At 37.1% G+C, this 22,298-nt stretch overlaps 1 protein-coding gene across 6 annotated transcripts in view; it reads left to right on the top strand.

Moving 5' to 3' along the window:
• The window catches only part of MATCAP2 (microtubule associated tyrosine carboxypeptidase 2), a gene marked incomplete at its 5' end in the record, with an annotated part of 94,568 nt that overhangs the window by 35,667 nt on the left and 36,603 nt on the right, over window positions 1-22,298 (top strand). For 3 of the 6 annotated variants that reach the window (XM_079931085.1, XM_079931083.1, XM_079931081.1), the window contains 4 exons: window positions 13,702-13,845; window positions 14,525-14,657; window positions 15,208-15,513; window positions 21,577-21,726. In XM_079931085.1, coding sequence (XP_079787211.1) covers window positions 13,702-13,845; window positions 14,525-14,657; window positions 15,208-15,513; window positions 21,577-21,726 — 733 coding nt within the window. The remainder of the gene's footprint in view (window positions 1-13,701; window positions 13,846-14,524; window positions 14,658-15,207; window positions 15,514-21,576; window positions 21,727-22,298) is intronic. The other 3 variants (XM_079931086.1, XM_079931082.1, XM_079931084.1) reach the window with 1 other exon arrangement.

Genomic DNA, 22,298 nt, shown 5'->3' with positions numbered 1-22,298 from the left:
CCCCCTGCACTCAAAGGGTACCAGGTCAAAAGAGCCTCACTTAGCTGGCAAGGATGCCTTTGGTAGAAGCTGATTATAGGTACTTGGAAGATTTTTTTTTTTGCTCTTTGTGATACACCTATGAAACAGTGATTATTAATTACTGTCTTTTGGAAGCTTTAAGACAAGCGTATTTACCTTCTTCCTGTTCAGGCACCCATCCTCATCTTTCCGCTACAGCTTCAATCTCAACTCATAGTACATAGTTATTTAGTGCCTTAGGAAGAGTAGCAAAGTTAAAACTGGGTGCCTAGTCTGTAAACTGAGTAAATATTTGAAAGAGGCAAATATAAGGATGCCCCAAAAAGGCTGTCCACAACGTTGTAGGTGGCTAATTTCTCTCTTCATGCCCCTTTGACTCTTCCAGGGAACAAAGCAGAAACATCCCTTCCATTACAGCTCCCGCAATATATACCTTTTCTCTGTTGACCAACGTCCTCCTCATTGCATTTCATCTATTTCCTTTCTGTTTCATGTGGAGTATACACAACCAAGTATTGACAAGAGGGTTAAGATTAAAATTAGGTATTTTCAACTGAAACAAAATAATTAAAAAGAGCTTTCAAAAATTTCTTCAGTGAAGTAGTGTTCCCATTGTTTTCCTATTCCTAAGACTTTATATTTTTCAAAATAGTTATTTGCAAATACAGTTTTTGATTACCCATATTAATGGAAGGAAATATTTGTATGAATTAGCTAAAATGGAAAGATTATTCCCTGTTCCCTCCCTATCAAATAGTTCTCATCAGGGCAGTCATCTTAGCTTTCCTGGTGTGGCAATGCTGTACCAGCCATAGTAAGTAGGAAACACAGCAGTAGCAAAAGCCACAAACAGTGGCATGAAGTGGAGATTGTAGAAGGAAGTGATGTTTAAAGTCCACCATCTAAGTGAAAATAATCCACTGAAGTGATTTATAAAGCAGAAAGCTTTTTGAAATCTCTTATTTGGTTCCAGGCATCTTATATTGTAACCTCTGGAGGAAAAGATGCGGTTAGGAAAGATGGGGGATTAGGTATTGAGGAATGGTAGTGTAAAGAAGAACAGATGTTAGACTTGTAGTTACTAGAAGAAATGTGCAGATATATTTGCGAAAAAATCGATGTCAAAAACATACAGTAAAATATCTTTTTCATCTTTCCATCTTAGCATATCAAAGCACTCCTTAAAGATGTTCTTGTTAATCTTTACAATATCTTGAAATATAACCCTCTTAGCCAATAGAGAAATGGGTCTTATAGCTGTTTGTAAGAATTACTGTCTTAAATAAGAGGTTTGTTAGACTTGTAAATGTAATTAAGAAATTCAAGAATTGCCTTCTTTTAAAAATATTCTTTGACTTATGATTGATTTTTAGGACTCTTGCTCTATAGGAGAGAGATAGACTCGATCTCTGAGGTTTCCCTTGCACGCTATGTTACAGAATGTTTCTATTTTTATTTTTGCCCCCATGCTATGTACTCATGTAATCATTGCACAGTGTCTGCTTCATTTTCCCTATATATATATATTGAGGGAAATAGACTAAATGATCCTTGAGAGCCCTTTCTAGGACCACACACATCTCTCCTAAGTTCTGTGCCCCAAAATACTATGGCTAATCAAATCAAGATTCCATTTCATGTCATACTATGTATCCAGTTGTCATGTATTTTGTAAAAACATTTAGCTAACCTTCCATGTTACATGTTAATCACGGAAAAGCTCAGAGTTTCTGCCAGCTGTGTTAACTGAAAATTCTTTGACTTCAGACATCAGTGCTTTATTAACTCAACGTAATTGGCAGACATTTTGGTTTGTTAAAATTAACTTTCCAAATGAAGTGAAACTTGTTTCTCTAACTACAAAACCTAGTGGAAAAAAACCATTTCAATGCAGTTCTTTCTACAATGTATATTGACCTTGACAATTCAGGTGTATACTTTTCAAACTGAGGTTACTAAGACAGTAACCTAACAGCTGAAATGTAAAGAATAACCAAGGAAATCAGGGTGTGAGCAAAAAAATGTTTTATCTTAAATTCATGTGAATGTCACATTAAACTTCTCAATGTATGTTTATTCTAATATAGAAAAATGTAAATTGCTTATGGACTCTCTGGCAACCTGTCTGTTCTTCCCCAATGTGAGAAACTGAAACTTAGTACTAAGGTATTACACATTAACATTATTGGTTTGTAAAATTAACTCTTGTCACCAAAAGTCCAGTAGCATCCTGAGGGGAAAGCACAGACAAGGCACCTTCTGGGAAGGAGAGTAGTCATCAGGAGCGCTATATGACTCAGAGCAAGCAAGGGTTCCAATGGCTTGGAGACATAAAAAGTCATAATTTTACCAAATGCAAGCATATTGTCTTAATAAAACTTTGAGTATCGTAAACTTGATTTCTTATAAAAAGATATGTCCACAAGTGAAACAGTATAGTTGGAAAGCAAGATGCAAGAAAAAGTTCGTTTTTTAAAGGTATTTGATGTCTCTCAAAAAGGCCATTTCCATCATAACCATATTATTTAAGAATTAGGATATTACTTTATATTAAGATATCCTACATCTACTTAACTAAAAAAACTGTTCTGCTTATGTAATTAGAGTATCCTAAATTTCTTTATTACTGAATGGAAGTTAATGGCCCATGCTATCAAAGGTACTTGATAGAGTTATTGTAAAATCCCAGAGGTATTTAGAGAAAAGAACTCTAATGTCAACTTTTTTCCTGCATTGAAACAACTAACGCATAACATTCTGTGGCATAGCATTGCATTTTCATTTATAGAGTTCAGATATTCAAAGTAAATACCAAGATGGACCAACTTTATTATGTTAGGAAATTCTGATTTTCTTCCTAGTTAACAAACTTTATACAGCTAGGGTATCTCAAGGGTGACATACCTGTAGGGTTTGAGCAGAGATCATAAATGATTGCAGGGAGCTGGCTGGGCACGGTAGGAAACTAAAACCCAGCAGTTATCTAACTTGGGCTACAGTTTGGGTCTAGTGTTATCATACCCTCAGAATTTTTAAGAGAAGGTAGGTAACCTGAATCTTATACCAGGTCTTCTAATTTGTAAATGTTGACAGATAATTCAAACAAACGTTGTTCAGACCAATGAAAACCTGTTTGTGGGCCACATTCATCCCTTGGGTTGCCAGCTTGCCACCTCTGACCAGATCTATTAAACATAAGCTCTGTTTTATTGAGGCCAATAATAGCATAACATAAAGACTTTTAAATGTCGTCCTCAGAAAATAGTGTCTTGGTTTTAGAGTTTATAGTGAAAATGGAATAGGTAGTTCATTGTTATATTAAAATGCATGCATAATAAATACATAAAATCACGTTGTATTCTAAAGCAAGACAAGTGTTCATTTTCCTTTTTTGATAGAAATGACACAATTGGAAATCAGATACCTTCACTGATAGCAGTATGTCTTTCTTTAAGGCTAAGTTTTATTTATTTATTCATTTATTTATTTATTCTTTGCTGCGTTGGGTCTTCCTTGCTCTGCATGAGCTTTCTCTAGTTGCGGCGAGCGGGCGCGTCTCTTGTTGCAGAGCATGGGCTCTAGGCGCGCGGGCTTCAGTAGTTGTGGCATGCGGGCTCAGTAGTTATGGCGCACGGGCTTAGTTGCTCCGCGGCATGTGGGATCTTCCCAGACCAGGGCTCGAACCCATGTCCCCTGCATTGGCAGGCAGATTCTTAACCACTGTGCCACCAGGGAAGTCCAAGGCTAAGTTTTAATTGTACTAGTATTGCAGGTATTTTGTCTTGGTAGACCTCAAGTTGTCCAAACAGTGAAAGGGAGGGAAAAGCAAGCCTTCTTTAAACTATACCTCTCCCTAGGTGACTTGATTTTTTGTTTAGCAGATCACAGACTTTTCCCAGATACATTAAAGCTATAAAATTATTTTGAGTTTAGTACATCCATAGTAGTTGTGTGTCTTAAACTGGAGAAGTGAGGTCATTTCTTAACCTAATAGCAAGGAGGATTTTCTTACAGTCAGAGATGGAAACACCCCAATCAGATTGTATGTCCTTGGAAGAAGGTATGACCTTGATGACTCTTTGAAACAACACTTCATTGATTTGCCTTTGAAAACTTGCCTAACGTGCACTCTCAGGTTCTTTTCTTAACAGGGTTTTTCCTCCAAAACAGTTTGAATGTCTGCTTCTTCCTTGTAGGTAGTGAAAAAAGAGTTTGCAGTACTAAGCTATTTATGAATATCTTCTCCTGGTAGCAGTTACCCTATCACTTTCCCACTTATCATTGTATACATCCAAACTATCCCCAACCCTGATGACACAAATGTGCAGAAGAGGGAAAAGGGAATGGGGGGATGGCTGCAAGTGACATTTTTCTTTGTCCCACTGTGTTCTTTCATTTGTTCCGTCATTGAAGGCAGACTCAATTTCTTGAATCTATTTCCTAGGTTCTGCATATGTAGAATATAATTTATTGAAACATTGTTCTCTTTATTATAATCTGGTCATAGCTTGCAGTCTGTCTTATGGAAAACTGAATTACTGGCAAAAGTGTTTTTGCTTCAGTTTCTCCTGCTCTCCACATTGCTGTCAGTGTCTAAGGTACAAATCTGATTGTGTCACTTTCCTTCCCGAAAAACTTTAGGGCTCCTCATAATTCAGGATAAAGTCCAAAATCTTTATCATGGCCTACAGGCCTTTCATCTTTCATGATCTGGGTCATGCTCAGGTTTCCAAAGTCAACTGTATACTCCCACAGCATCTTGTGCAAATTATCTATCATGACATTTATCACACTGTTATCATCCTTAAGTTTCTTTTTTTGCCTTTACCATTAGACTAACCTCTTTTATAAAAGTGTATTTTATGTTTTTCAACTGTTCCCAGAATCTAGCAGAGTTCCTAGCACTAAATGAATGAGTCTCCTGGTTCCTAGGCTGGAGGTATAAGAACTGTGTTTTCATTTTCTTTGTTTTGTGTATGCTTTTGACAATATTATCCCCTTTTACCTGGAATGCCGTCTATTTCCTCTGTGCCCCCACTTCAGTTTACCTTTCTCTATGTTTTCACAACACTTTATTCATATATCCAACAGAGTATTATTAAATTATGTTAATTTCAATGTAATCTCTGTCTAATGGTCAGACAGGGACTTAGATTCTAAAATATATAAATAAAAGCAGTGATTGGCACAGAGAAGGTAACCATAGAGATGAGTGAATGAATGATCCTTATTAATGGTATGCTAGAAATTTAGTGAAGTAGTCTGCAAACAGTGGATCCAAATTTGTGGCTCAAGGGTCAAGTTCAGCTTGCACATCTCTTTTTTGGGGGGTGGGGGTCAGCTCAGTGTTTTTTTAAAACATTGGTATATAAGGATGCTCTTCTGTTTCCTCTCCCGGATGTCATATACTCAGCTTTACAGAGAGGTTACTGCTTGCAGCTGAAGGTATTTGGGTGTGTAACGACTGCTCTAGTGTCCCATCATTTTGTGGCTACAGTACCTTAAATGGAGGCCTAAAGACCTGATTGAGTAATCCAAATCTTTATATACCTAGTTTGCTACCAAGAAGAAATAGCCACCATTGAAAAATTCATTCAATATTTTGAATTTTTTATTTCATTCTGAGAATCTCAAAGTACCAGAACGTGTGTGTACCTCATCCTTGTCTGAAGTAAGCATTTTCAAACTGTTCTGAGGAATACTGCATGAGAGAAAGATGGCCATATAAGGTAGAAAACACAAACTGTTATATTCACCACATGTAGTATCATAATAAAGGCTTAGAAGAGTCTTGTTTAACTTTGTTTAGTCCAAACAAAGTCCACATTTGGCCATGGGACCTTTTTAAAAATAATATCTCGTCAACCACTTTTCTAAAAAAAAACAGTTTGGAAAACACTGGCTTAAAGAAAAGGACTATGTGATCTAGGGGTTATTCAGTATTTGGGGGGTGAAGAGGGTCAGAGTTCTAGATATTAGAATTTACTAAAAATGAGAGAAATGAAGGAGAGGGTTGCGATTGAATAGAGGTCAAATCAATTACCTTAAATACTACATACAGTCATTTGGGAAACAGACTATAAAACACATTCATAGTTTCTCTTTTTCTCTCTCTCCCCGCCCCCCGCCCGTCGTCTTTTACTCTCTGTCTCTGTCTCTGATTTCATCCTCACACCAACCCTGTGAGGTAAGTAGCACAAAGATTTTCATCTCCACTTTGCCACTGAAGAAACTAAACCTGAGAAAGGTAAAATGACATACCTAAGATCACACAGTCAGTAAAAGGTAGGGCACCAACGTAAAACCAGATCTTTTGACTTCTAGTCTTTCCACAGTATCACCCAGACTCATATCGTATTAGTGTCCCTATTGTATATAGTTTTTCATTGAGTGAAAACTGCATTTGAAAAGGGAAATAGGTTTTTAGCACATGACTGTGAAGCGGCTTGTGATTGATGGTCAGATTTCCAAATTGCTGAACAGCAAACAGAATCAGCAAGTAAACCAAAAGTAGATTACTAAACAGTGTTGAGATTTTTCAGAAAGTTTGTTATATCATACAAGACAATGCTGTAGGTTTTATATCAAGATTTTTCCTTTTCTGAATTGGTGGTTTAAATATTACACTGTGCTGTTTGATTACTATTGCTTTTTTAAATGATGGCTTTATGAGGATATAATTCACATGCCATGTAGTTCACCCATCTAAAGTGTACAGTTAAATGCTTGTCAATATATTTAGGATTATGCAATCATTACCGCTATCAGATTTGAGGAATTTCATCATCCCCAAAAGGAAACCCTGTATTCATTACAAGTGACTCACCACCAGCCCCACCCCGTTCCAGCCCTAGACAACCATCAATCTATTGATACTTTACCTCTCTATGGATTTTTCTGTTCTGGACATCTCATATAAATGGAGTCATATGATATGTGGTGCATTGTGACTAGCTTCTTTTACTTAGCATGTTTTCAAGATTAATCCATATAGTAGCATGTATCAGTGCTTTTTATTGTTGAATAATATTCCATGTATGTATATTTTAGATTTTATTTATCCATTCACCAGTTGATAGACATTTGGGTTGTTTCCACTTTTTGGCTATTATGAACAATGCTGCTATGAACATTTGTGTACAGATTTTTGTTTGGACATGTTTTTAGGTATCTTGGGTATATACCTAGTAGTAGATCACGTGGTAGTTGGTCATATGGTAGGAGATCATAGATCATATAGTAGTGGGTCACATGGGAATTCTGTGTCTAACCTTTTGAGGAAGACTCTTTTCCAAAGTGACTGCATCATTTTACACTCCCACCAGCCATATATGAGTTCCAGTTTCTCCACATTGTTACCAACTCTTTTTTTTTTTTTGGTCAACTCTTGTTTTTATAGCCATCCTAGTGGGTATGAAGTGGTATCTCGTGGTTTTGACTTGCATTTCTCTGATGACTAATGATGTTGAGCATCTTTTCATGTGCTTATTGGCCATTTGTATATCTTCTTTGGAAAGCTATTTGGATCTTTTGCCCATATTTTAATTGGATTATTTGTGTTCTTGTTATTGAGTTGGAGTTCTCTATATATTTTAGATATGTTGCTTTCAGGTATGAAATTTGCAAACATTTTCTCCTGTGGGTTGTCTTTTCACTTTCTTGATGGTGTCCTTTGAAGCATAAAAGTTTTTAATTTGGATGAAATCCAACTTATCTATTTTGTTATTTGTACTTTTAGTGTACCAATCTAGGAAAGCACTGCCTAATCCAAGGTCATGAAAATGTATGCCTCTGCTTTCTTCTACAAGTTCTATAGCTTTAGCTCTTACATTTAGGTCTTTGATCCATTTTCAGTTAATTTTTTGTATATGATATGTGGTAGGGGTCCAGTTTTATTCTTTTATTTGTATCCAGTTGTCCCAGCACCATTTATTGAAAATAATTTGATTACTCTTGTTTTAATAGAAGAAAATAAGAATGCTTCAAAGTCATGAGCTGGCAGTAACATTGTGAAGAATGCTGATGTTCTGTTTTGTGTAGCATTATGTATGACATCGAGATCTGGAGAGAGATAAGACCATTTCATTAACACTGAACAACTGCTCATTTTGCATTTATTTCCTCTGTGCTTCAGGTTTGAGTTCTCTGAAAATCAATTTGTTTTGATGCCTGTAAGATATACAAAGCTTTAAAATATTCTCTTATAAAAGGAAGGATTTAGGAATGATTGATTGGTGAGCAGAGATAGTATATTGATTCATAATTTAGCAAAAATATGTAATCTTTTTGGTCCAATGTTTTTAAAAAGGTAAAAGTATGTTTGGTAGCCTGTTTCAATCCATTTTCGGCAAGAAACATTATCCCACCTGATAACTTGTTCTTATGGAACTCAAAAGTAGATTATATTATACGATTTTCTAACATAGTGATGGAGGAGTTGGATAATTAGGAAAATGGAAAGTGCAAAGTCAGGTTCATGCAGACTAGGGATCCAAGACCTGGACAGTAGGATAGGTATATATTAAGATGTTCTGGTTCCAGGAGTTTTAAAACTGATTAGCGAAACTGTTATGTTGCATCGCTTACTGTTTATATTTGTTATTCTTAGATATAGAAGGAAGCAGAGAATATATTTGATGTTGATGGATAAATTGGGGCTAGATTTCCACATGGATGAGGGAAGTGGCTGCTTGCTCGAGTAGACCTCAGGAATTCAGTTCTGTCTACCAGCAATCTGCTCTGCCTAAAAATCTACCGTAGAAGATATTTTTTGAAGTTTTAAATATTTTCATGTGTTTCCTTTTTAAATACAAATACTCTGGAGAAGGGATATCAATGACTAACTGGCAAGTGGGAGAAGGTAACTAGATAGTGAAAAGAAAGGCCTGGAGATTCCAAAGTAGAGGGTACTTAGACAGTTTTATATTTTCCAGTTGTAAAAGAAATATGTGTTTAGTGCAGAAACTTAGAAGAGTATGGAGAAGAGACTAATTATTATAATTCCACCACCTCTAGGTCACGACTTTTAACATTTTAGTGCGTTTTCCCTGCTGTGTATAAAATAGATAACTAACAAGGACATACTGTATAGCACAGGGAACTATACTTAATATTTTGTAATAACATATAAGGGAAAAGAATCTGAAAAAAAATAGATATGTATGTGTAACTGAATCACTTTGCTATATACCAGAAACTGACACAACATTGTAAATCAATGATACTTCAAGAAAAAAAAAAAAGGAAAATACATTTTAGTGTATTTTCCTTGTTCCATGCCTAATGTTGATGGTTGAGTTAGCATACTTTTGTTTACATGTCTATATTTTTTCATGCTGTTAAAAGCTGTCAGCGTTTCTTTTTTGTCAGCATTATTTTAACTGACTGCATATATTTCATTTCATGCAATGGGTATACAGTAATTAGATTAAGTTAAATCTTTAGGTTATTCCTCTTGTGCTTTTAAATTTCATAGAAATAGTTTTGGTAGTTGTCCACTCCAGGGGAGCTTCTTGCATAGATCCTGTGGGAAGGAGGCTAGTCAGTAAGCTGTGCAGTGGAGGCACCTGCTATAATAGGCCTGCCCCAGCATTAGAGTCAAAGGAGGAGGACCACAGCTGAACCAGTTATATGGGAATTGTTTGTTCCTTCCTCCCAGCTGTCAATATACTGAAGGGAAAGAGAGGCTGTGAAAATAGGGGAGAGATGAGAAGGAATCAAATCACTGATTATGCCTTCTTTTCCCAGTGAAGGTTCTTTAGGCCTCAGGCCAGGCTCTGCTTAGGGGAGGGGAAAGAGCTTTAACTGGATATGTGATTTATGTTTTAAATTGCGTTAAGTTAACTTGAAATGGAATTTTTTTTTTCTTTTAATACTTGAACGTTTTTGGAAGTTAAATTGGTTAAGGTTTATTTGAAGATAAGAAAGGGATATGCTGGATGGCAAATCGAAAGTGATGATTGGGGAATTCCCTGGAGGTCAGTTGTTGGGCCTCTGGGCTTTCACTGCCAAGGGCCCGGCTTCAAACCCTGGTCAGGGAACTAGGATCCCACAAGCTGCAAGGCACAGCCAAAAAAAAAAGTGATGATTAGTGTAAAATTATCAAGCTGCGGGCTTCCCTGGTGGCGCAGTGGTTGAGAGTCCGCCTGCCGATGCAGGGGACACGGGTTCGTGCCCCGGTCAGGGAGGATCCCACATGCCGCGGAGCAGCTGGGCCCGTGAACCATGGCCGTTGAGCCTGCGCTCCGCAACGGGAGAGGCCACAGCAGTGAGAGGCCCGCATACCGCAAAAAAAAAAAAAATTATCCAGCTGCTGCTTGTTTGAATCTCCCACCAAGTAATATTGGGAGATGTAGTTTTCTGATTAACTTAAATGATGATATTAATGGAGAAGAGCGATCTGACGTAAAATTTATTGCCTCTTAAAAGTGTTAACCATGCGGAGGTGTGTGAAAGCTTGATTCTTAAAGTGATACAGATATGATTCTCTGAGCTCTAGGGGGAGAGGGTGGACTCTTTTTTCCTGTGAAAAAACAAACAAAAACTTGTAAGGAGATGTGGGTCAAAGGGTACCAACTTTCAGTTATAAACTGAATAAGTTCTGGGTATCTAATATATAGCGTGATGATTATAGGTAATAATAGTATATTGTATACTTGAAATTTGCTAAGATCTTAGATGTTCCCACCACATTAAAAAAATGTAACTATATGAGGTGATGGATTTGCAAATTAACTTGATTGTAGTAATCATTTCATAGTGTATACACATACTAAGTCATCGCATTGTACACCTTAAACACCTGATTGTAGAACCTAAACATATACAATTTTTATTTGTCAATCATACCTCAGTGAAGCTGGAAAAAATGACTTTTTCCTTTGCATATTGTAAACCATTTTGAAAACTTCTGTATAGTGCAAATAATTAAACATCAGTGCAACACATTATCCCTTCTCAAACATGAGCATGAGATCATGTAGCCTTTGGGTATATCCTTCCAGGCTTCCTTGTGCCTTTTTAAAATTGCTTATTGCCTTTTTTTCCCCAAAATTGAGATCATACTTGTAAAAATTTCTGTGGCCTGCAAGAGGTTGCATAAGGAAGCAGAAATTGTTGTAACACAAAAATGTTCACTGATGAAGTAACCACTGAACATTCCTGACTTCTCTCTTAAAACTTGAATTTGTTCACCTATCCAACCACTGTCTCTCTCTCTGTGCTGGGGTCTATTTAATGCAGATGGATTGGGAAGTCAGTGAAGGATACTGGAGATCTGTGTGGTCACTGACAAATTTGTCTAGGTTGGACCAGTTGAAAAACTAATAAAGAAAAATATCTAGAGATGACAACAGGATGGGCACTTCAGTGAAGAATGACTGTACATGACATATTAAGATAAGCTTTTGGGAACATCCATGTAGCTCTCATGAAGGATTGCTGCCATGATGGTGCCATGTAAGTCACGCAATGGAAAATGATGTGCTATTGCATATCATTTTGACAGAAAAATCACATCCCCTCCAAAAAAAACTCCCACTATTTTTATTCATTCTTTGATTATTTAATAATTAGTTGATAAGTATAAAGTTTGCCTCAGTGTTGTTAAACTGCCAAGGTAATTTTTTTTAATCTTATAGGGTATCTTTTCAGGGTAAATTTTCAATCAAATCTTTGTTCCCTGTTATGAATATGAACGAATACTTATTATGAGTGTGAATACTTAATAGCCTTCTACTAAGTACCATTTATTGATGATAACAAGGGTCACCTGTATTTAAGTTTTTCTAAAGTTTCTAGACTGTTATAATAAATAGTAACCAGATAACCACATTTTCCTACTGAGTAAGCATATGCTAGAAAAGCTAGTTTTATCCTAAGTTAAGTACATACTTTTAAAAACCTATACGCACAAGTTATAATAAAAAATTTCGTTAACTTTTTTTAGGTCTAATTATAAGTTCAGTATAGAAGGTACCACTTCTGTCTCTTATGGAATTAAGGCAAAATTTCTCAGATTCTTCTAACTCTGATATATTGATGACTAGTGACCATTAGACTGGTGTATGCAAATACCTTAGCTAATCTGCTAAATGGGCTTTTAATTATGTGCTAACTTGTTCTTTTAATTATTCTAGTTGTCATATAAATAAATCAGCCTCTGGGGTATTTGCCGTGTTCCCATTCTCTGAGATCCTTCTGGCTTTCTACTGTGCAGGTGAATCACCTGGGGAATCTTGTTAAAATGCAGATTCTGATTCAGTATGCATGTAGCTTGGAGGCAGGCAAAATTCCAAATTTGAAGCCAGCTTCCAGGACAATGCCAGTGCCAATGCTGCTGGCTTTTCGACCACATTTTGAATATCAAGGCTTTTAATAGCAACTTTGGGAACGCAAGCCAGGCAAACTTGTTGAAGCCATTTCTTGTTATGATAACTTTATGATTCACTCCTAGTTTATTAGTAATATATATTTTTCCTGTGGGGATATATATATTTACTTATAACTTGTAGCACATGAGTTTTACTGTAGTTTTTGTGTTGGGCATGTCATCTACAGTGGTATTTATAAAGAATGGTAACATACTGATGATGATGATGTAATAATTGACATGTATTGACTACTTATGTCTGATACTGTGCTTTACAAAGTTTGGCTAAATTTTCTCAACAAAACCATGCCGTAGACATTATTGTTGTTATCCCCATTTACTAATGAGGAGGCTTGGTAACAAGTTTAATGACTTGCCCAGAGTCACACAACCAGAAGGTGGCAGAGCCAGGATGTCAGCTCAGGTAGTCTGACTCTAGAGCTTGTACTTTTAATCTCTTTACTAGTCTGACAACAGATAGAAAGCATAGGCTTAATATAATATCAGGTATCTGAATTTTCTAGCTTCTGTCACCATTCATATAAGATACATTTGAATTTTCTAGCTTTCTCCCAAAAGACCTTTGAATAGCATTTTCCTTCCTTATGTTTTCATTTTTTTGTGGCTTTCCCATAGATACTGATGATCTGTGATTTGTTACCAGTTTTTTTAGTCTTCCTTTTTGTATGTTTGTGCTTAGAGAAAAAGATCTCAACTTTCATATTCTTTTGATATGAAAATTTATGAAGAATGAAAAGTTAGATAGTACCCTGCCAAGAATGAAAGATAAAAGTGTTCTTAGTAATGTTGAGACTATGTTTCTGCCAAAGAGTAGTAGCCCAGGAAAACATCAGGTTCTATAGGATCATCACAAAAGAATGGTTGATTCTTCTGTGTGTGCTTAAAAATTGGGAATTTTTTTCTTTATCCAAATGGTAATTATATTCTAGTAATTAGTCTGGAGACATACCTTCTGAGTTCTCCTGAAAAACCACCAGATGGTCTTAGAGAAACCAAGAGAAACTGAGAACTCTGCCTTAGCTTCTCAGCCTGTTAGATGTTGACAGTTGTGTAGTGCTTGAGCCTTCATCCCGTGTTAAGAAGTAAGTACGTACACAGGTGTTTGTAAAAATATATGAAAATGAGTGAAAGCTGTTTAGGATTAGAAAAATATGTTACCATAGCTGCAATTTGATTTGGAAATCGGTACGCACAGAACAGGTCATGATAAATAAGAATATAACTAGGTCATTACTCACGTCGAAGTAATAGAAGGCTGTTTACTTTCATTATCTCTGTTTCTTTTACAGTCCATCAATATTATGGAACTGACTTTACAAAAGTATGGAAGCTATGAAAAATTTGAACAGGCCACCGGTGGTAGCCTGCTATCTAAAACTCGAATCTGGAGTCATGTTAGGAAATACATGATGAAAGAAGGCTGCATGGGTGAGGTATGAATCATGAGTAAGCATGACAATTTGACTGAGCATTTTAACTCTCAGTCACTGCCACGTGTTTGTTTTTTCTGCAGGTTTTGTTTTCCCAACGCTATTTTACTCATTAAATAAGTCACCCAGATTTCTTACTAAATATAAGTCTAAGTTTTTATTGCATTGAATTGTTAATGTTCAGTTTTTTTCTGTTTTTCCGTTTTTCTTACTACCATTTTTGTATAACTTGTAGGATTATGTGAATTGGCTTATGAAAATTATTAATGAAGAGATTTGGCACAGTGACTTCTCTTATTAATGTCCAGTTCCTAGTGTTCAGTCTCAAAATAAGCTTTGGCCCAGCAGTGACCAGGACTCTGGCTCCTGTACCTTCCTTTGCATTATTCCAGCCCAGGGGACTATATTTGAGAGCACTGCAGAGGCACAATTTCAGTTCTCTGTGTCTTCCTCTGCACAGCTGTCTACTTTTCTTTCAATCCAGTAAAGGTTCTTGAGTTCCCAAAGGCTCAAAGTTCCAAGGGTCTGCATTTCACCTTCTTGGTTTTGGGGAGATTCAAGATGGTGTAAACAAAAGAAAAAGGTGTTAATTTATGGGTCCATTGTTTTCTGTGAAAACTTTCACCCCCTGCCTTCTACGTTTTGTCTTTTATATATATATATTTTAACTCTTGCTCTTTAGATTGTAGTTCACCTCACTGAGGACCTGCTTTCCCGAGCTTCCATGACAGTAGTAAATGGATGTCCAACACTGACCATCAATGTTTGCACCGCACGTGAGCATTGGCTGGAAGGAATGCTGAGGCATGAAATAGGTAGGGGGCAACCCTTCTCCATTTATTCAGTTGTAATAGCAGAAATTACTTCAAGGACTTGTTTGTTTATAATGCATTTTTTCTTAGTAATATTTGGCAAAAAGTAATGAAATTGTTAGGTGTCACTTGAACTAAAGCTAAGATATTAATGTCTCATTTCAAATTAGATTTTTTAGGGTACCGTATAGCTGTATTAAACTTGGAGAGTCATTTAACTCCTCTGGATTTCAGTTCCCCCATCTTCAACTGAGAGAATTGAATTAAGTGATCTCTAAGATTCTTTTCAAATATCAAGTCTATAATTCGACTCTTAAAAAGAAAATAAATTGCTGTAAAAGTTATACCTCTTCTAATGAGACATGTAATCCTTCTGAAGGCTGTATACTCCTTCAAAGCAAAGGGCATTAGTGTCAGATCATTTTCTACTTTCTTTTGATTTGTAGGTACACATCAATTTCGTTTTAGAACTGTTGGTAGAATCTTTTTTTGGGAGAAGAATTAAAATAAGAATGGCATTTCTTACTTTTCATGTGCCTTTTCTTCTCCATAGGCACACATTATTTTCGAGGTATTAACAACCTTCAGCAGCCATGGAACAGTTGGACTGGCCGTAAAAAACATGACCTAAAGCCAAACAATCCCACAGAGGAAGGACTGGCAAGTATTCACAGTGTCCTGTTTAGAAAAGACCCCTTTTTATGGAGGGCTGCCCTCCTCTACTACACTGTTTATCGAGCCAGCCACATGTCTTTTTGTGCATTATTCAAAGACATTGGAAAGTTTGTCAAGGACCCCAATACAAGATGGGATTATTGTGTACGAGCCAAGAGGGGATGGACTGATACCTCCCAACCAGGTGTGTGTTCCTTGACAGTAGATTTTCTGATTTATTGGGTAATTGTCTTTTTTTTTGAATTTTATTTTATAAAACAGCAGAATTTTATTTCCTAAAAGAGCAGGTTCTCACTAGTTATCCATTTTATACATATTAATGTATATATGTCAATCCCAATCTCCCAATTCATCACACCACCACCACCACCCTCGTGCGTCTTTCCCTCCTTGGTGTCCATACGTTTGTTCTCTACATCTGTCTGTCAATTTCTGCCCTGCAGACCGGTTCGTTTCTACCATTTTTCTAAGTTCCACATATATGCGTTAATATACAATATTTGTTTTTCTCTTTCTTACTTCACTCTGTATGACAGTCTCTAGATTGATCCATGTCTCTACAAATGACCCAATTTCATTCCTTTTTATGGCTGAGTAATATTCCATTCTGTATATGTACCACATTTTCTTTATCCATTTGTCTGTTCATGGGCATTTAGGTTGCTTCCATGACCGGGGAATTGTAAATAGTGCTGCAATGAACATTGGGGTACAAGTGTCTTTGAATTATAGTTTTCTGTGGGTATATGCCCAGGAGTGTGATTGGTGGGTCATATGGTAATTCTATTTTTAGTTTTTTAAGGAACTTCCATACTGTTCTCCATAGTGGCTGTATCAATTTACATTCCCACCAACAGTGCAAGAGGGTTCCCTTTTCCCCACACCCTCTCCAGCATATGTTGTTTGTAGATTTTCTGATGATGCCCATTCTAACTGGTGTGAGGTGATACCTCATTGTAGTTTTGATTTGCTTTTTCTCTAATAATTAGTGATTTTGAGCAGCTTTTGATGTGCTTCTTTGCCATCTGAATGTCTTCTTTGGAGAAATGTCTATTTAGGGCTTCTGCCCATTTTTGGATTGGGTTGTTTCTTTTTTTAATATTGAGCTGCATGAGCTGCTTGTAAATTTTGGAGATTAATCCTTTGTCAGTTGCTTCATTTGCAAATATTTTCTCCCATTGTGAGGGTTGTCTTTTTATCTTGCTTATGGTTTCCTTTACTGTGCAACTGCTTTGAAGTTTCATTAAGTCCAATTTGTTTATTTTTGTTTTGATTTCCATAACCCTAGGAGGTGGCTCAAAACAGATCTTGCTGTGATTTATGTCAAAGAGTGTTCTTCCTATGTTTTCCTCTAAGAGTTTTATAGTGTCCGGTCTTACATTTAGGTCTCTAATCTATTATGAGTTTATTTTTGTGTATGGTGTTAGGGAGTGTTCTGATTTCATTCTTTTACATGTAGCTGTCCAGTTTTCCCAGCACCACTTATTGAAGAGACTGTCTTTTCTCCATTGTATATCCTTGCCTCCTTTGTCATAGATTAGTTGACCATATGTGTGTGTGTTTATATCTGGGCTTTCTATGCTATTCTATTAATCTATATTTCTGTTTTTTTGCCAGTACCACACTGTCTTGATTACTGTAGCTTTGTAGTATAGTCTGAAGTCTGGGAGCCTGATTCCTCCAGCTCCATTTTTCTTTCTCAAGATTGCTTTGGGGTCTTTTGTGTTTCCATACAAATTGTGAAATTTTTTGTTCTAGTTCTGTGAAAAATGCCATTGGTAGTCTGATAGGGATTTAATTGAATCTGTAGATTGTTTTGGGTAGTATAGTCATTTTCACAATGTTGATTCTCCAATCCAAGAGTATGATATATCTCTCCATCTGTTTGTATCATCTTTAGTTTCTTTCATCAGTGTCTTACAGTTTTCTGCATATGGGTCTTTTGTCTCCTTAGGTAGGTTTATTCCTAGGAATTTTATTCTTTTTGTTGCAGTGGTAAACAGAAATGTTTTCTTAATTTCTCTTTCAGATTTTTCATCATAGTGTATAGGAATGCAAGAGATTTCTGTGCATTAATTTTGTATCCTGCAACTTTACCAGATTCATTGATTAGCTCTAGTAGTTTTCTGGTAGCATCTTTAGGATTCTCTATGTATAGTATCATGTCATCTGCAAACAGTGACAGCTTTACTTCTTCTTTTCCAATTTGTATTCCTTTTATTTCTTTTTCTTCTCTGATTGCTGTGGCTAGGACTTCCAAAACTACGTTGAATACTAGTGGTGAGAGTGGACATCCTTGTCTTGTTCCTGATCTTAGAGGAAATGGTTTCAGTTTTTCACCATTGAGAATGATGTTGGCTGTGGGTTGGTCATATATGGCCTTTACTATGTTGATTGAGGTAGGTTTCCTCTCTGCCCACTTTCTGGAGAGTTTTTATAAATGGATGTTGAATTTTGTCAAAAGCTTTTTCTGCATCTATTGAGATGATCATATGGTTTTTATTCTTCAATTTGTTAATATGGTGTATCACATTGATTTTGCGTATATTGAAGAATCCTTGCATCCCTGGCATAAATTCCACTTGACCGTGGTGTATGATCCTTTTAATGTGTTGTTGGGTTTTGTTTGCTAGTATTTTGTTGAGGATTTTTGCATCTGTGTTCATCAGTGATATTGGTCTATAGTTTTCTTTCTTTGTGACATCTTTGTCTGGTTTTGGTATCAGGGTGATGGTGGCCTCGTAGAATGAGTTTGGGAGTGTTCCTCTGCTATATTTTGGAAGAGTTTGAAAAGGACGCGTGTTAGCTCTTCTCTAAATGTTTGATAGAATTCGCCTGTGAAGCCGTCTGGTCCTGGGTTTTTGTTTGTTGGAAGATTTTTAATCACAGTCTCAATTTCAGTGCTTGTGACTGGTCTGTTTATATTTTCTGTTTCTTCCTGGTTCAGTCTCAGAAGGTTGTGCTTTTCTAAGGATTTGTCCATTTCTTCCAGAGTGTCCGTTTTATTGGCATAGAGTTGCTTGTAGTACTCTCTCAAGATCCTTTGTATTTCTGCAGTGTCAGTTGTTACTTCTTTTTCACTTCTAAATATATTGATTTGAGTCCTCTTCCTTTTTTTCTTGATGAGCCTGACTAATGGTTTATCAATTTTGTTTATCTTCTCAAAGAAGCAGCTTTTAGTTTTATTGATCTTTGCTATTGTTTTCTTTGTTTCTATTTCATATATTTTTGCTCTGATCATTATGATTTCTTTCCTTCTACTAACTTTGGGTTTTGTTTGTTCTTCTTTCTCCAGTTCCTTTAGGTGTAAGGTTAGATTGTTTATTTGAGACTTGTTTCTTGATGTAGGCTTGTATTGCTATAAACTTCCCTCTTACAACTGCTTTTGCTGTATCCCATAGGTTTTGGATCGTCGTGTTTTCATTGTCATTTGTCTCTAGGTACTTTCTGATTTTCCTCTTAGATTTCTTCAGTAATCTCTTGGTTATTTAGTAACGTATTGTTTAGCCTCCATGTTTTTGTGTTGTTTTTTTTTTTTTCCCTATAATTGATTTCTAATCTCATAGCGTTGTGGTCAGAAAAGATACTTTATATGATTTCAGTTTTCTTAAATTTACTGAGGCTTGATTTGTGACCCAAGATGTGATCTATCCTGGACGATGTTCTGTGCGCACTTGAGAAGAATGTGTAATCTGCTGTTTTTGGATGGAATGTCCTATAAAAATCAATTAAATCTATCTAGTCTGTTGTGTCATTTAAAGCTTGTGTTTCCTTATTAATTTTCTGTTTGGATGATTTGTCCATTGGTGTAAGTGAGGTGTTAAAGTCCCCCACTATTATTGTGTTACTATCAATTTCCTCTTTTAGAGCTGTTAGCAGTTGCCTTATGTATTGAGGTGCTCCTGTGTTGGGTGCATATATGTTTATAATTGTTACAGCTTCTTCTTGGATTGATCCCTTGATCATTATATAGTGTCCTTCCTTGTCTCTTGTAACATTCTTTATTTTAAAGTCTATTTTATCTGGTATGAGTATTGCTACTCCAGCTTTGTTTTGATTTCCATTTGCAGGGAATATCTTTTTCCATCCCCTCACTTTAAGCCTGTATGTGTCCCTAGGTATGAAGTGGGTCTCTTGGAGACAGCATATAAATGGGAATTGTTTTTGTATCCATTCAGCGAGCTTGTGTCTTTTGGTTGGAGCATTTAATCCATTCACATTTAAGGTAATTATCGATATGTGTGTTCCTATTACCATTTTCTTAATTGTTTTGTGTTTGTTATTGTAGGTCCTTTACTTCTTTTGTGTTTCCCACTTAGAGAAGTTCCTTTAGCATTTATTGTAGAGCTGGTTTGGTGGTGCTGAATTCTCTTAGCTTTTGCTTGTCTGTAAATCTTTTGATTTCTCCATCGAATCTGAATGAGATCCTTGCCGGTTAGAGTAACCTTGGTTGTAGGTTCTTCCCTTTCGTCACTTTAAAAATATCGTGCCACTCCCTTCTGGTTTGTAGAGTTTCTGCTGAGAAATCAGCTGTTAACCTTATGGGAGTTCCCTTGTATGTTATTTGTTTTTTTTCCCTTGATGCTTTCAGTAATTTTTGTTTGTCTTTAATTTTTTCCAGTTTGATTACTATGTGTCTCGGTGTGTTTCTCCTTTGGTTTATCCTATATGGGACTGTCTGCACTTCCTGGGTTTAGGTAGCTATGTCCTTTCCCATATTAAGGAAGTTTTTGACTATAATCTCTTCAAATATTTCCTCAGGTCCTTTCTCTCTCTCTCCTCCTTCTGGGACCCTATAATGTGAATGTTGTTGCATTTAATGTTGTCCCAGAGGTCTCTTAGGCGGTCTTCATTTCTTTCCATTCTTTTTTCTTTATTCTCTTCCACAGCAGTGAATTCCACCATTCTGTCTTCCAGGTCACTTATCCGTTCTTCTGCCTCAGTTATTCTGCTATTGATTCCTTCTAGTGTATTTTTCATTTCAGTTATTGTATTGTTCATCTCTGTTTGTTTGTTCTTTAATTCTTCTAGGTGTTTGTTCTTTAATTCTTCTAGGTCTTTGTTAAACGTTTCTTGCATCATCTCGATCTTTGCCTCCATTCTTTTTCCGAGGTCCTGAATCATCTTCACTATCATTATTCTCAATACTTTCTCTGGAAGGTTGTCTATCTCCACTTCATTTAGTTGTTTTTCTGGGGTTTTATCTTGTTCCTTCATCTGGTACATAGCCCTCTGCATTTTCATCTTGTATATCTTTCTGTGAATGTGTTTTTTGTTCCACAGGCTGCAGGATTGTAGTTCTTGCTTCTGCTGTCTGCCTTCTGGTGGATGAGGCTATCTAAAAGGCTTGAGCAAGTTTCCTGTTGGGAGGGACTGTGGTGGGTAGAGCTGGCTGTTGTTCTGGTAGGCAGAGCTCAGTAAAACTTTAATCCGCTTGTCTGCTGATGGGGGGCTGGGTTCCCTCCCTGTTGGTTGTTTGGCCTAAGGCTCTTTGGTGGGGCTAATGGCAGACTCTGGGAGGGCTCATGTCAAGGAGTACTTCCCAGAACTTCTGCTGCCAGTGTCCTTGTCCTCACGGTGAGACAAAGCCACTCCCCGCCTCTGCAGGAGACCCTCCAACACTAGCACGTAGGTCTGGATCAGTCTCTTTTGGGGCCACTGCTCCTTCCCCTGGGTCCTGATGCGCACCCTACTTTGTGTGTGCCCTCCAAGAGTGGAGTCTTTGTTTCCCCAAGTCCTGTCGAAGTCCTGCAATCAAATCCCGCTAGCCTTCAAAGTGATTCTCTAGGAGTTTCTCTTCCCGTTGCCGGACCCCCAGGTTGGGAAGCCTGACGTGGGGCTCAGAACCTTTACTCCAGTGGGTGGACTTCTGTGGTATAAGTGTTCTCCAGTTTGTAAGTCACCCACTCAGCAGTTATGGGATTTGATTTTATTGTGATTGCGCCCCTCGTACTGTCTCATTGTGGCTTCTCCTTTGTCTTTGGATGTGGGGTATCTTTTTTGATGAGTTCCAGTGTCTTCCTGTTGATGATTGTTCAGCAGTTAGTTGACTCTCAGGCTGACTTTCACTAACCCCTTCCTTAGACACCAAGGGCAGGGCTTATTTACAGGCTTAGGAAAGGAGTCCCTTGTGTCTTCTGATAACAGAGTTCAAACTTGCATTTGGCCCTCAAGCAGCAAGCAACCTGCTTTTAAGCCTAAGTCTCGCTTTGATCTTATCTTCCATCCATTTCTCCATGTCCTCCAGGTGCCGACTCAGCGGCGGCCATGCACGCTCACTCTGGCTGGGGCTCACGATCCCCTCTCTCCGTTTGGCTCCTGCAGGAGCCGGGTTCGGCCGCGGTGGGCACAGTGCAAGTGGGCGGCTCCGCGCCTGGCTCACTGGCTGCGGGACTGGGTAATTGTCTATTGATTTTGGATATATCCTAATCTTCCCATCAGAGAATCCACTCAACTATAAAAAATTAAACCTTTGTTACTTGAGGTCAGTGCTAGTTTTCGCAAACCACATTTTGTTAGCATTATTTTTCCCATCTTTTGAAAATTTTCAAACCTACAGAAATAGGGAAATAATGAAGGAATTAACACTTCTATACCCTTCCTCTGGATTCACCAATTGTTAATATTTTGCCATTTTTGCTTTCTCTCTTCCTCTCTGACTTTAAAAACAGCTTTATTGAGATATATAATTCACATGACATATAATTCATGCATTTAAAATGTACAGTTCAGTGATTTTTATAGTATTTGTGGAGTTGCGCAGCCAACACCACTAATCTAATTCCAGAACGTGTCATCACCCAAAAAGAAATTTGTACCCATTAGCAGTCATTACCTATTCTCTCTCCCTATTGCTCCTAGTGATAAATAACCATTAATCTGCTTTTATTAGTTTTGCCTGTTTTTAACATTTCATATAAATGAAATCATATAATATATGATCCTTTGTGGCTGGCTTCTTTTACTTAG

The sequence above is a fragment of the Stenella coeruleoalba genome (assembly GCF_951394435.1).
Source record: "Stenella coeruleoalba genome assembly, chromosome: 9".
NCBI classification, from domain to species: Eukaryota; Metazoa; Chordata; class Mammalia; order Artiodactyla; family Delphinidae; genus Stenella; species Stenella coeruleoalba.
This window is presented reverse-complemented; position numbering and strand designations above follow the sequence as displayed.